General features: G+C 34.4%; 1 protein-coding gene across 1 annotated transcript in view; it reads left to right on the top strand.

Moving 5' to 3' along the window:
• Positions 1-14,263, top strand: part of SPEF2 (sperm flagellar 2) — a 73,860-nt gene that overhangs the window by 19,324 nt on the left and 40,273 nt on the right. Inside the window, exons 8-18 of the mRNA XM_056513311.1 lie at positions 669-856; positions 2,159-2,327; positions 6,739-6,955; positions 7,424-7,554; positions 7,774-7,840; positions 8,307-8,392; positions 9,227-9,330; positions 9,810-10,057; positions 11,483-11,585; positions 12,365-12,522; positions 13,967-14,160. Coding sequence (XP_056369286.1) covers positions 669-856; positions 2,159-2,327; positions 6,739-6,955; positions 7,424-7,554; positions 7,774-7,840; positions 8,307-8,392; positions 9,227-9,330; positions 9,810-10,057; positions 11,483-11,585; positions 12,365-12,522; positions 13,967-14,160 — 1,665 coding nt within the window. The remainder of the gene's footprint in view (positions 1-668; positions 857-2,158; positions 2,328-6,738; positions 6,956-7,423; positions 7,555-7,773; positions 7,841-8,306; positions 8,393-9,226; positions 9,331-9,809; positions 10,058-11,482; positions 11,586-12,364; positions 12,523-13,966; positions 14,161-14,263) is intronic.

Here is a 14,263-nt window from a genome sequence, read left to right as displayed (position 1 = left end):
TAAAAGGACTTATAATTCTGTGGAAAACTGCCAAGTGCTATGCTCGTAGTAGACCACAATGTAATATTAGAAATTTTGTTATTCTCCTGTCAAAAATGATCAGCAACTCCAAATCCTCCAACACAGCTGGAGTCCTGTGTAATCAGCAGCTATAGCTATTGATTACATCACCTCCTTAAGTATGCTTTCAGCCACCATCACAGGAGGTGGTGATGGAGCTCACCACCAGGAACTACTGGTAATTTTATACCATGACCAGAAATCTTTAAAAGATTGAACAACATCGATAATATAAAATTATTTGAAGATCAGAATCTAGTAAGATAAATTACATGTTCTAAATGGGTTGTTACACTGAAAGCTGCAATTTCACTGCCTTCAAGGACTGGAATATGTCTTAATCTGTTTGTCATAAAAAAAAGTAATGGGTTTCTCCTTTATTTTATTCTATTTTAGAAAGCAAACAAATGGGAATTTATAGAGCGAATAAAAATGTTTAAATTTATTTATGTGTTAGTCTGCCTGCTGGCTGTGCAACTCTGGAGAGACTTGAGCTGGTTTTGTTTCTTAAGTTAAATGAAGGAGTTAATTTTCATTTTCAGGACTGTGTACCTCTGCACTGTCATTTTCATTGCGGTCTCAAATTTACTCCTTAAAAACACTTCTAGGCTCTTGCAAAACAAGAAACTATTGATAATGAAGAGCAAATAATCAGAGAAAGAGAATACCATAAGAAAATTGCTGCTGAAAGAGCTCAGGCACGCTACAAAAAGCATTATTCTATATGCTGGGAAATGATAGGCCAAATTGTTGATTTGTCGACAAAAGTTGGAGAATATCGTCAGCTGACAAACAAGTGAGTATGGAGCTGCTAGGCAAAAATAACAGCTATTAGGTAGCTGTTAGGCTGTGTTATTCAGACTGCTTTAAGCATTATAACAAATTATGTTGTTCCTCAGATATTTTACATGACGATTGCAATTAGTTTTTATGTGAGAATGGTGATATTATTTTCATGTGAGGATTCACTGGTGTGTAATACAAGGTGGACTAATGCTACAGCCTTAGCCTAATTTCTTGAACACTCAACTAACCTGAATTCTTAGGAGACCAAAATCCACTAGTGCCACAGTAAGATTTCCTTTCTTATTAGTAAATTCTTTAGTTAAAACTCAGTGGTGCACATCTCATCCTAGTTTGCTTCACTAGGTGAACACTTCCTCAGAGTGATACAAACATGATGAATTCCCCAAGATATATAAACTGCCTGGAGTGTCCAAAGCACAGAAACTAAGCCCAAATTCTTCTGAGTCCTCCATGCTGTGATTCCCTCTTCTGAAATGCCACAATTGCACAGGGTTTCTGAGAAGGTCCTACATAGGCAGTAGTCTACAAGTGCCTGTGTTTCGAAAACCATGGAGTGGGGCTTTGTCGCTGTGATTCTTTCATTAGTATTCAGTTATTTGACTGAATCTGTCTAAGTGAGTTTAGACTTACAGTATTGAAAATATAGCTAGATCTTACTACTTTTTAGTGTAATTGTATGTTAAAATAATAGAAGTGTAACCATATGAAATACATACCATATGAAATACCTACCATATGAAATAAAATTTTCATACCATATGAAAAACAATATGAAATTATTATATTTCATGAAAATTATATAAATTTAGGCTTATTTAGTATGTGGTAAAATAGTCAGCCTAGGCACATAGTTTAGTGAAATTACTAACTAAAGAAAAAGTTTAATTTATATACTTCTGAATTAATTTTGACTTTGAGGAAAAAATATTCTATAGATTTTTGCAAGAGGAGGCTTTATACCACAAAAGGAAAGAATATTTTCTGGCAGGGAAAAGTAGTGGTAGCAACTACACAGCTCTGCCAGCCAAATATTGTGTGATGACACATTTGTGAAAACACTGAAGCCTACAACTGCCTACATCTGTCATAAAAGTAAACATATACTTATAAAAAAGGCTGTAATAATTACAGTATGCAACTACAACTAGTTTTGCATATTCTTGTTTCATGATTGGGAGTCTGGTAAATTTGGATACATTGTTGTCAAATATCAAACCTCTAATTTTTGGTTTAAAACTCTTTTTTTTCCCCTTTTTTATTTTTTCCTCTTTTTTTTTTTTTTTTTCTGCAGCCGTGTCCCACTAAAACTGCTGCTAGACTGGAAGGAACTTTTTTTAAATGGAAAACCAATATATGAACAAGCCGCGATTCAACCTTTGCCAGATGAACCTAGCCCAGAACAGCTCGTAGAGCTGAATAAAATGAGTCTGTTAGATGAAAAAGATTATGGTGAATACAAGGTACACCAAACTGATAAGGCATAATGGAGGATAATACACTTTGCTTTTTCATAATCATAAGCTTCATATTGTGGTCCTGCATTTTGTTCTATTACTTGTTTCTAGTGTCAAATTTAAACAAGCATTTTCTTTTCATTGCCTGATGTTTTAGATGAAAATTGCATTTGGTGTTATTAGCAGTTCTAATTCCTTTCTTATATATAACCTTGATTACATTTTTTGATTTATAGGACCAGTATGCTAATTCCAGTGCAAATAATTTTTATCTAATTGGAATTTAAAGATATAATTAATATTACTAGATTGGAAAATGTAACAGAAAGTAACCAGTAAAGGCAGTCAAATTAAATACTGGAAATGTTACAAAACCTGAATTCTTAATTTCAGCAATTTTGAGTGAGAGCTCTCTAAGAAGATTTATTGGTTTGAATGAACTATTTGTTTTAATGTAGTAACGCCTTTTGAAATTATTAAAAATGGCTGTTGTTTTTCTTAATCTTCTGTTAGAAAAAAAGTAAGTATTTTTCAGATTATATTAACTTCATCAACTTTTCAATACGTCAATGTTATTTCAAAATTGAAAGATTAACATTTCCTGTTAAAATGTATTGTACAGTTTTTTCAAATTATATTTATTATTATATTCATTAAATCCCACAACGTGTTTAGGTTTTTCAAATAACCTGGTGAGTAAATGTCACAAAATCGTGGAAAATACCCAGTCATTGTCTTGTTGGGGAATTTATAACTACATATAAAATATATGTTTGCTTTTTATCCACATCCTAAGCCACTTGGTACATTTTCCTTTGCAGTGAGTATACATGTTCATTATGAGTTTCTGTGATGAATGCCTAAAAGCTCAATTGACTATAGCTTCGTTTTTAACATGTGCTTTCTGATTTATCTCTTTATAAGGTTCTGATTCGCAGCATACCATTTCATGTATGAATTTTGTAATTGTTTTCTTAGGTGGGAAAAGGGCTATGCACAAAGTCAACAAGGAGGACATAAAAGGCAGGAAACAGAGGAGAGCACGAATGAAAAATTAAGTTTTCAGTCATATTTTTGCTTACATTATGAAGTCTCAGTAGTCTGCTCTAATTGTAACGTCACTGAATGTGACAAAAATTTATTGACACATTTAAAGGTTTTTTTTTTCCTTGCCAGGCTATTTAAAATTCTTTAATAATTAATTTATTCCCAGATGTTGTTAGTCTTACGCCTTTCTGAGTCATTATTCATCAAAACATGGCATCATATGACATGTGAAATTCTTACTTAATGTCTTCTAAAAACCTAAGTGAATGGCAAATTCTTTTAAAGTCTTGCTTCTAGATAAAAATTTGTTGGCAGGTCATTCTGACAGTGTTTATGCTGATTTTCCTAATGTTTGTGGAAGAAGCCCAGGACACGCAGTTTGGCATCTCTCAAGAATACCTTGCTTACATTAGGCATACCAGCTAAAAGTGTCAAATGTATTTGATAAAATACAAGGAAATGCAGTGCCATCAGTCCATTGCACTTTACATATTCCATTTTGAGAATATTTTTTGAAACTACTATGTTATAAGTTGTGGCTAATCACTTAATAAATTAATACAATAACCAAAACTGAAGCATAGCATTAGGTACTGCTCAGATAATTTTTAGTTTCAGTCAAAAGTATTGACCAGGAGTTATACACCTCCCACCTGGATGCCTGAAAACTTGTTTCTGACAGGTAAACTATCTTACTTCATGACAGGTACAGTCTAGCAAGCTTCTGGTTAAAAGTGCAAGATAACTGAAGAATGGGGGACCTCATTTGACTGGGAATTAATTTTTCCTACAGGTCTTATAGAATTTAAAGCTATTGATTCATCTCTACCTGTATGTTTAAAGAAAAATTATTCAGATAGTGCAAGTATTTGGAGTTTTTTAAGGATGTCTTTAATTACACATGAAGAAGTATGTTTTGAGAGATAATAGAGAGGGGATATTGTGCTACTCAAAGATTTACTTTATTTGTTTTTATTGATTAAAAATAAGTTACTTCTAATTTTAATTTAAAATGATTTTAGACTGATAATTAAATTCTGTATTTCTATCTAAAAGAAATGTGTTCAAAGTCAACATAGATCATGTTCTACTAGTAGAATGTATGCTATATACATAATTCAGATAGCTAATACAGGAAAAGGTTGCATATTCTACCCAGAGCATGAGTTCAAAACCTTATCTTTGAGAAGAACTTTAGCACTGTTCACTTCTCTTGATGGTGATGAAATATCTAATTTATAGAATTACTTGATTGTTTGAATTAAAGGTTTGTGAAGGTCATTTGCTTAAAGCAGGGCCAGCTTCTGAGTCAGGTAGGGTTACTTAGCATCATTAGGTCAACTTTCAAATAATCCAAGGATAGAGATTTCACAGACTGTGCAATCTTTTCCCATGCTTTACTAGTCTCATTGTGAGCCAGTTTTTTCTTCCTTTTTCCCTGCTTGGAATGTTCCTTCGTAAAGCATTTAACTTTGCCTTCAATGCTTTCTTGTGCACCCAAAATGAAGAGAAAAACTAGAATCTAATTGAAAATATTATTAGTCTACACATCTTCCAAACAGCTGTTTAATATCCTCCAACCAATAAATATTAATACAGGACTAGTATTATTCTGCATACTAAAATGTCTTTTAGCTTATCAGAAATAAACTTCAGTACATCAGGGCTTTCCTAGTGCTGTAGGATGCAAAACTGGTTGATTAAAAGTACAATTCTGTGTTCCATTCTTTGGACTACCTTCTTTCATTCTTCCAGTGTGATTATCAGTAAAATGATCTTTGCTAGTAAAACCTAGTAAATCAACTGATACATTTCTGTTGATCTCAGGGTAGACTACCTGGAAGTTTCTACTTGGTATTTCCTTCCCTTAATGATGATTGAATTGGTTTGAGTTGTTGGCTTTGGATTGATATTTTTTTCCTCCATTGAATGTGTGTCAGGCAAATCCATATATCTGAGATCTTTGTTCAGGAAATTTTCAGAGAATTGAAAGTGATACTGGCCAATAATGTTGCCCAGTTTTAGAATGCAGAATATTAGGATAGTGGATTTCTAATAAAAATCTGCTACTGATTAATTCTGTAGTATTGGTGACATTATTTTTCATATTTATGCAACTGATTATAGGAATCTTTATTAAATTTGCACAGCAAAGTTCTGGTAGTGAGGGGCTGCAGGGGTGGCTTCTTTGAGAATCTCCTGGAAGATTCCCCCATGTCTGTCTGAGTCAATGCCAGCGCCGACTTGAAGATGGACCCATCACTGGTCCAGGCTGAGCCAACCAGGGACAGCAGTGATACCTCTGATAACATATTTAAGAAGAAAAAATAGTTTTTATGCAGATGTCAGAGAAGAGAGGAGTGAGAAGGTGTGAGAGGAACAGCTCTGCAAACACTGAGGTCAGTGGTGAATGACGAGGAGGAGATGCTCCATGTGCTGTTGTTGAGATTCTCCTGCAGCCTGCAGAAGCTCATGGTGATGCAGAGATCCACCTGCAGCCCCTGGAGAGCCCCACACAGGGCAAGGGCCTGAAGGAGGCTGTGACCCCATGGGAAGCCCTTGCTGGAGCAGACTCCTGGCAGGACCTGTGGGCTGTGGAGAGAGCAGCCCAGCCTGGAGCAGGTTTGCTGCCAAGACTTGTGACTCCATGGGAGACTCATGTTGGAGCAGCCTGTTCATGGAGGACTGTACCCCATTTGTGAACTGTAGCCCATGAGAAGGAATCAGGTTGGATATATTGGTGGAGGACCAGCTCTTGTGGGAAGGACTGCATGCTGGAGCAGGTGAAGGTTTCACTCTCTAAGGAGAAAGCAGCAGCAGAAGCAACATGATGAAATGACCATAACCCCCATTCTCTGTTCTCTTGGTCTGCTGGGCAGGAGGAGCTACAGAATTTGGAATAAAGTTTAGCCCAGAAATGAGGGAGGGCTAGGGGGACGGTGTTTGTAGGATTTGTTTTAGTTCTCACTATCCTGCTCTGGTTTTGATTCATAGTAAATTCAACCATTTTCCCCAAGCTGAGTTTATTTTGCATAATGGTAAGTGGTGAATGATCTCTTCCCGTCCTTAACTCATGAACCTTTTGTTACATTTTCTCTATGGCATCTATCCAGAGGCAAACCATCACAGAATCTATGAAAATGTTTATATAAGTTCTTTTCTCTCAACTAATTATTAGTGAATATCAATAAATACTTAATGATTATGACATAATTATAGGTTTAAATGAGGTTCTATTCCAAAAACTATGTTATTATTTAGTGCTATTCAAAATTCATTATTATATGTAATATATTTGTGAATAAGTACATATATTTAGAAAGATGGAAGACATGACATATTGAGATTTGCTGATTTGTCATTTATACAGAGTATGACAGGGGAATGGAGCCCAACTGAAGAGAACAGTGAAAACAAACCTCCTCTTAACAATAACATATTGGGTCATGTGCTTCGCAGACTGATGGAGATGTTCTATCCTCCAAAACCCAAATCTTCACCTGAATTTCCTTCATTTCCTATCAAGGGATGTGTTTTGGGAAAAATGTTTAGTGGAAAAACTACCTGTGCAAGGTTTATTGAAAAAGGTAGAAGTTGTTTGTTTGTTTGCCTAAAATTCTTCAAAATTTTTGTCTTAAAATCTCACTCTTACAATGAAAGTTGTTTGAGCAAATCCTTGCATTAATAATTCTTGAACCTCAGATGTGTCTGTATTTTGCAGGGGTTGGATGCATGTAATTTCTTTGTTATATTCCAAAATAAGCTTAGAAACACTAGAATTTGAAAGTTATATTAATATTGTATAGTAATGTTAATATTTCCTCCTTGAGAATTTTAAAATGCTTTTGGTAAGCTTCTTTGGAGATACTTGTTTTAGAATAGACTAGCAAGATAGTTATGTGATTATCAATACATGCTGTGAAGTAGTTACAGAGAAGAGTGAAAGCAACTTATATTGGCAGCCCAAATTAAATAATATATTTAACTGCTTATAATAGTTTCTCTGTATGTATACTCAAATTAAATTGTAGCTATCTAATATTTTTGTATATTAGTTTGCAATGTTCAGGTACTATCTGTTGGTACTCTGGTTCAGGAGGCCATTGAAGCTTTTCTTAAAAATGAAATGGAAAGTGAAGAGAGCACAATTTCACAGAAAGCAGAGAGTCCTGGAGAACAAGATGAGGTAAACATATTCCCTATTTTTGGTCTTGGCACTAACAGGTAGATTGAAATGAAGTGTGTAAGGAAAAAAACATATTTCAATTTGTTTTACTCTATTTCAAACTTAATTCTAAATTTTGACAGGTAAGACTGGAAGGGTCAGTTTGAACTTACAGGTTTGTTTTTTTTCTGTGAGATGTAATTTTCATTCTAATCCATTTTCTGTCATATTTGATGCAAGATCCAGGAGAACGTACCAAATTCACCACCAAATCTTCTAGAGGTGCTCCTAAGAGAAACCACTACAGGTAAATATTTCTTGCTGCAGATTTTCCTTTGTGTCTCAGGGCCTTGGGATACCTCAGTCTTTTGAATGCCCCAGCAGATGTTTTCCCCAGACTTCCTTTGTGGAAATACCTGTAAAAGCCCTTGTTGCCCTTGTGCCTAGACATAAGACAAGATCTTTTCCCCATGAGGACAGCCAAGTACTGAAGCACATTTCCTGGAGAGGTAGTTTCTGCCTCTGTAGGTTGTCCAGATCACATGGGGTAAACCTTGTAACTGATGCCACTTTGAGTGGAATATCATTCTTGAACTACATGACATTCAGAAGTTGCTTCCAACCTGAATTACTCAATGCTCCCATAATTCTAACAATTTTATGTACCTTCTGTATTGATTTGTTCAAAGAACAAGCCATGTACTTTTATTCTTTTTCTATATTATCTATGATAATGAATTTTATAGTAATAGCTTCATCAAACTTTATTTTAGAACCTATTTTAGACAATTGTTCTATTGAAAAGGATCCATCTGAGGAAGAATTTGAATTGGATAACAGTCAGGATGGCCTACCCAAGGTTAGTAGTGCAATTTTAGTTTCTAAAAAGACATTAGTTATAAAAAGATTTTAGTTAAGATTAGTTAAGTGTATTAAATGGTGACATCTTTTCATCATTCTGAATTACTGACATCAGTGCAAGTATTTTCTTTATTTTCTGGAATATTAAAAGAGCTTATTGTTAAAATCTGTATTGTATGTTGTTTGGAGTTGTGTATTTTGTTAAAATTCTGTATTTTCTTTTGAAATCTCACAATTACGTAAGATGTGACATTTTCTATGACATTTCTGAGTTAGCAAAAATGTATTTCTGCTCGCTGCTGCCAAGCAGATAATTCATCCCATGACAAGATTTCTTTTCTTTATGTTAAAAATGCTTAATTCCACAGTGATTTCTTTGGCTTACTGCTCATTGAAAATTACTTCCAGAGCTAAGATATAAAAGAATCCCTGTAAAACTAATGAATTTATGTGCTGCTGTATGAAATCATCAGTGGTAGTGAAAATCAGAATAAACTGAGAACCAGAACACTTAACTTTTGATTTCTTAGCCTTTACATCCTTGGTTTCTCTATCTTGGTTTTTTTCAGCATTTTTATGAGTGTAATCAAGGAAATCAGCTGGAGATTTCAATTAAACTAGGCATTTTTTTACAATTAAAACTATTCTCCTTAATAGACATCCCCCCCTTCCCCCCCCCCCCAACCCCAGTTATTGAATATTGATAAATAACAACCACCACCCCCAGTATAACTAAATAAATAGTATATCATGTAAAATGTGGAGATGTGGAGTCATACTCTTTTCAATGACTGCTGTGGACATTCTGAGCATGCGTTGCACTCTTCCACAGCTATCTGTACGTGCCCAACTTGGTGCTGCATCACAGAAATGGCTGAAGAATGGAAAAAGTGTTCCCGATGAATTACTGATTGACATCCTATTGGAAGCCATTACGTATGAAATTGTATAGATACTTGGTTTTATCTACTCTTGTTTGACAGAACATTGTCTCAACTACCCTGAAGTGCAGTTAGCACTTAAGTTCCTACATAAATATCATTTAAGTTGTATTACTCCCATTAGTATACTGTAAGTTATAAAATAGATTTTCCTATTTATTACTTTAGCAAAAAAATTATTTGAGAAAACTGAAATTATACCTCTGAGCAGTCTATGTAAAGTGGTTTTGAAAACTTTATTTATCAAGACAGCAAAAATTGGTTTGTTTGTGTATTTTTTCGCTTTAATTAGAGTTGATGTTATTTTTTTCTGATTTAAAATTCATTACTTTACAGTTTAATAATATTCTGTATTCATCAGGAAACTCAATATACTGAATTAAAATTGAATGATGGCTAGAGAAAGCTGTTCTTTCAGTTTTATTATTATGCTATCGTTTCACTGCGTAATTCTGGTTCTTCATCTCCTTTTAGCCAAATACCACCAGAGAAGGGGTGGATTGTGGAAGGGTTTCCAATGACAATTAATCAGGCAAAGCTATTTCAAAAATCCTATACAGGAATTGATGTAGAAGCAAAAGATCCAATTTCTGAAAAGCTGTCCCTTGCTTTAGATCCCAGAGCCCCTAATGGGCCTCCACCTACCTCACCTGCATTTGATGTTTCTATATTATTGGATATTTCTGACAGTCTGGTACTGGAACGTGCAGCTAACATGAAGAGTAAGTTTCCAACTACTGTTAACAAACTAAAATGACAAGCAGATATCTGTAAGTTGTAGTTATTAATGCAAGATAGCATTTTCTGGGCAATTTCTGTATATCTCACAATATCACTTTCATTAATTGTGCCTTGAATACTTCCAGGTTTTTTCCAATACTTCTGTTTGTCAGTCAAAGGCAGATCAGGAGCGTGCAAGTGCATGTGTATACGTTTTTTGTATTTGTACTCTTTTGTATTTGAACTCTCACTGCAGCTGAGATAGCACAGTGGGTGGTGTTAGATATCACATAAAACAGCACCTGGAACCACAAGTTATAACAGTATATAACAGAATGGTGTCTGTAAATAGTATTTTTCTTCAGGAGACACACTTAGAAAGGGAAAAAGCAAATTATAAACTGAGCCATGTGCCAATATTCATTCCTTGAGAGTGCCAGAATAAATTTCCTTTTGATTACTGCCTTTGTCTTGTCTTCAGTGAATGATCAGATATCCAAGTCAATTTCTGGCCAACCAAGGCAAAGGCTGTTTCACTTCCAGATCACACATTTTAAGACCTTGGTGAAACAGAAGTTTTTTTAATGAGTACGTCTTGTATTATCCAAATTATGAGGAGATTCTTCTTTGTTGTTTTCATTGCAGTGCACAGATGGCAAATAGCTCAAGTTAAAGCATCATTTGCATTTAGCTTTTATGTTTAGGTAGGAGTGAGGATGGGACAAAATCATCAGAGCTTTTGCTAGAAATCTGGTGAGGATAAATGTATAGACACTTAAATCTTGCTAATTTTCAGACCTTGTGCAGCTAAAACACTAGGAACATGGAATTATATTTATTATAACCTCGGAAATACAAATAGAATTTATTTTGTAAGATGTAAATGTGATGATAGAAAGAGTCAAAAGAACAATTAAAATCAAAATTCTTTTAAAATAGCATATTTCTAGTGAATTAAAGCTTTTTCAAATTTAAAGAAGACTTGGATAGAGAAAACACCTTGGTCTTTTCATGAAGTGAAATGTCTGCTCATTGTAAAAAGTAGATATTTGGATGAAATTGGAAAAATATCTTCCAACTGGTAGATAAGCCTGAAATAGTCTGCCCACAGGAATGCTCCATCTTTTGCACAGGAGATTTCTATGGCTGAAAAGCATCCATTGGGAAATGTTAGTACTATAATTTGCTATGCAGTTGAGCAGAGGAAGAGGAAGGACAGTGTCCTTTACGGCTTAATTTTGCATTTCTGTGATGTTCTCTGACCTTTACTTTATTTTAGGAAGTCTGGTACCCACCTTTTAAGTGAAGAAATGTAAGATCAACAAACACTGATTTTGTTCTTACAATTGTGATCTTAGTTGGGGTGAATAAATGTCTGAATAATTCCCTTTTTCAATATATGCTTATACATGTGGTTTTCCACACAGTAGATAAAAGAAAGGCATCTCAGGCTGAGCAGAACAGCAATCAAAATTCAGATGCTGAAATCTTAGAAGAGATTGACTTGGCCGAGGAGCAGGTGCTACATAGGTAAATTATATGAAGTACGAAAAAATTGCTTCAGTCAGATGTTTAGGCATGTAGCTGATCTGAATCTCAAATGTGATCCAGGACAATACTGTCATGCTTAATGTTAAGAATTTACTTAGAGCTTTCTATAATGAGGAGCCTAAAGGGTATTTTCATTTTCTGCACCATATAAATCCTCCTGGAAAATAAGAATTCTTGTGTTTTGATTTTCCAGGCTATTGTTCGAAAGAGAATTTAGTTTTCAGGTATATATTGCATGAATTATATGTATACATTCCGTATATATATGTGTATCTGTGTGTGCCTTATATCTGAGGCCTTTCACACGTGTGACTGGCCTTGAGTGTAATACACTTGATTTGAATTAGAGATTTTGTAAAATGTTATTTTCTACTTCTACATTTACAAAACCCACTTAGTTTTCTAATTTTAATTGGATCGCAAGGTGTTTAACTTTACACAAAGAGCAAAATCAAGAACAATTATTTCTTCTGAATATTTGTTACTTTTAACTGGTTCAGACTATTTTGTTACTATTAGTTTAATTGTGATATTAGAAAGTAAATATAGCTTGTGACATGAAAGAGTAGGAAATACATTAGTAGTTATCCATAAAATTTTGAAAATTTTCTTATATTTAAAATGAAGGGATTGATGTGGGTGGAGTTGTTTTTGTGTTAAATTAGATGATCTGCTTTTTTTATGTATCAATTTTAGAAAATGTTTGATTTTCCATTAATTAGGTTTTAATTTCATACATTGATATGATGTTTTTGTAGAATTTCAGGCTTCCTCAAGACATGGCCAAAATTAGAGAAATGGTTTTCAGTCTATCAAAACACTCTAGTGAAAGTCAATGCGGAGACAGAACAAAGTCTTCTGTGTGAAAAAGTGAAGGATATTATAATAGAAGAAATTGTGAAAAATCAGAATAGAAGTAAGTTTTCATATTCTTACTTTCTAGAATTCAGTACCAAATGACTTTGTTTTTTATAATTAACACTAATAATTACTATATAAAATGATGTGGCAACCAAGATTTTTGCTGCCCCTGAAAAAATCTGAGGATGTGCCAGTTAGTGCTAACTGCACAAAACTCTGAACTTTTCTGTTGTGCTTTCACATTTTTGGAGCATATGGACCAATTTCACATAAAAATTAAAGCATTTAATTCAGTTCTTTCTTCCTGGTTTAAAATCACAGCCAGCATTTTCTTCTTGGTTTAAAAACCACAGCCAGCATCTTCATCTGTGGGATAGCATAATTGTATAAGAAAATCTAACTTGCCATTATGAACCTATAGTCATTTATCAATGGAAGTAGTTTTGAAATTAAATTTTGGTACATCTTTATTTAGCTTTTCCTCCTTATTACCCAGAAAGAAAGAATAATTTAAAATAATAGTTAAAAAAAAAAAAAAAGATGAAGCATCCAGGAGGAAAGTGCATAAAGTAAATCTTTATGCACCTCTAAATAACCTCTAAATAACTGTTATGAGAAAATCTTCATGTGTCTTCTACCACCAAAAGGAAAAAAAAACAACAAACCAAACTTGAAAAGCACTAGTAACAGTAAAAGTTTATCCCATTACTCCTGTGCAACGTTTCTAGTTCATAAGGATTTTTAATGTGCTTGGTATATAATTAATGGCCGTGCTAGAATCAATAGCAAAGTTCCTATTGTTGCAAATGAAGATTTTCTAGTTAGAATCCAGCTGTTGTATAGAAATATTTAAGGGCTGTATTTACTCCTAAGGAGAAATAACACCTGGGGTCAATAAATATAGTCTAATTTCATATTTAGGTTGATAGCTATCCAAGCTGTCCTTCACTATTAGGTTTATATAAGCAGAATAGAGAATCAGGTTGGTCAAGCATGTTTTCCCTTCGGTGAATGTATTCTGACTACTACTGGTCAGCTTCTTGTCTTCCACGTGGATGGAGATGGTGTCCAGAATGATGTGCCTCATCACATTTCCAGGGATTGAAGTGAAGCTGACTGACCTATAGTTCTCTTCTTGCCTGCTTTGAAGACCAGGGTCATATTTGCTTTCTTCCCATCCTCAGGCATCTCTCCTCATCTCCATGACCTTTTAAACATGACCATGGGCTCCCTGGCTGTGATGTCTGCCAGCTCCCTCAGCACTTGGGGATGCAAACTGTGAGGGTCCTTGGATTTATGGATGTTGAGTTTGTTTAGGTGCTAACTAATCCAATCTTCCTTGAACATTGCTGATTTCATGAGTATATTTTTGATGAACAGCACCTAAGTAATGAAGCAGTGAATCTGTTCCATTACTTTGAACCTGTGAGAGTAGCAGAGATGTCTAATTCTGTTTATTGATACTTAAAATACATTTGGAATTGTACATTTGTATCAAGGGTCTGCTGAAGAAATAGTACCAGAAGAAGAAATGGTTTTACCAGTTACAGATGAAGGAGAGGTTTCACCAGTCACAGATGAAGAAGAAAAGGTTTTAACAGTTACAGATGAGCCTCTTCCCTCTCTTGAGACACCGCTACCGATTGAACCAGGATCAGATGAATGGATTTATGTAAATGAACCACTTCCCCAGGTATGCTAATTTCCAACTGATAATCTTAAATATAAAAGTATTTATTTTTCTTACTATTTTATGTATGTCCTACCTCAACCTTTTGCATCATTGTAATGTTTTT

The sequence above is a fragment of the Oenanthe melanoleuca genome, chromosome Z (assembly GCF_029582105.1).
Source record: "Oenanthe melanoleuca isolate GR-GAL-2019-014 chromosome Z, OMel1.0, whole genome shotgun sequence".
Classification (NCBI taxonomy): Eukaryota; Metazoa; Chordata; class Aves; order Passeriformes; family Muscicapidae; genus Oenanthe; species Oenanthe melanoleuca.
Note: the sequence above shows the minus strand (reverse complement) of the source record. Positions and strands in the feature narration are given on the sequence as shown.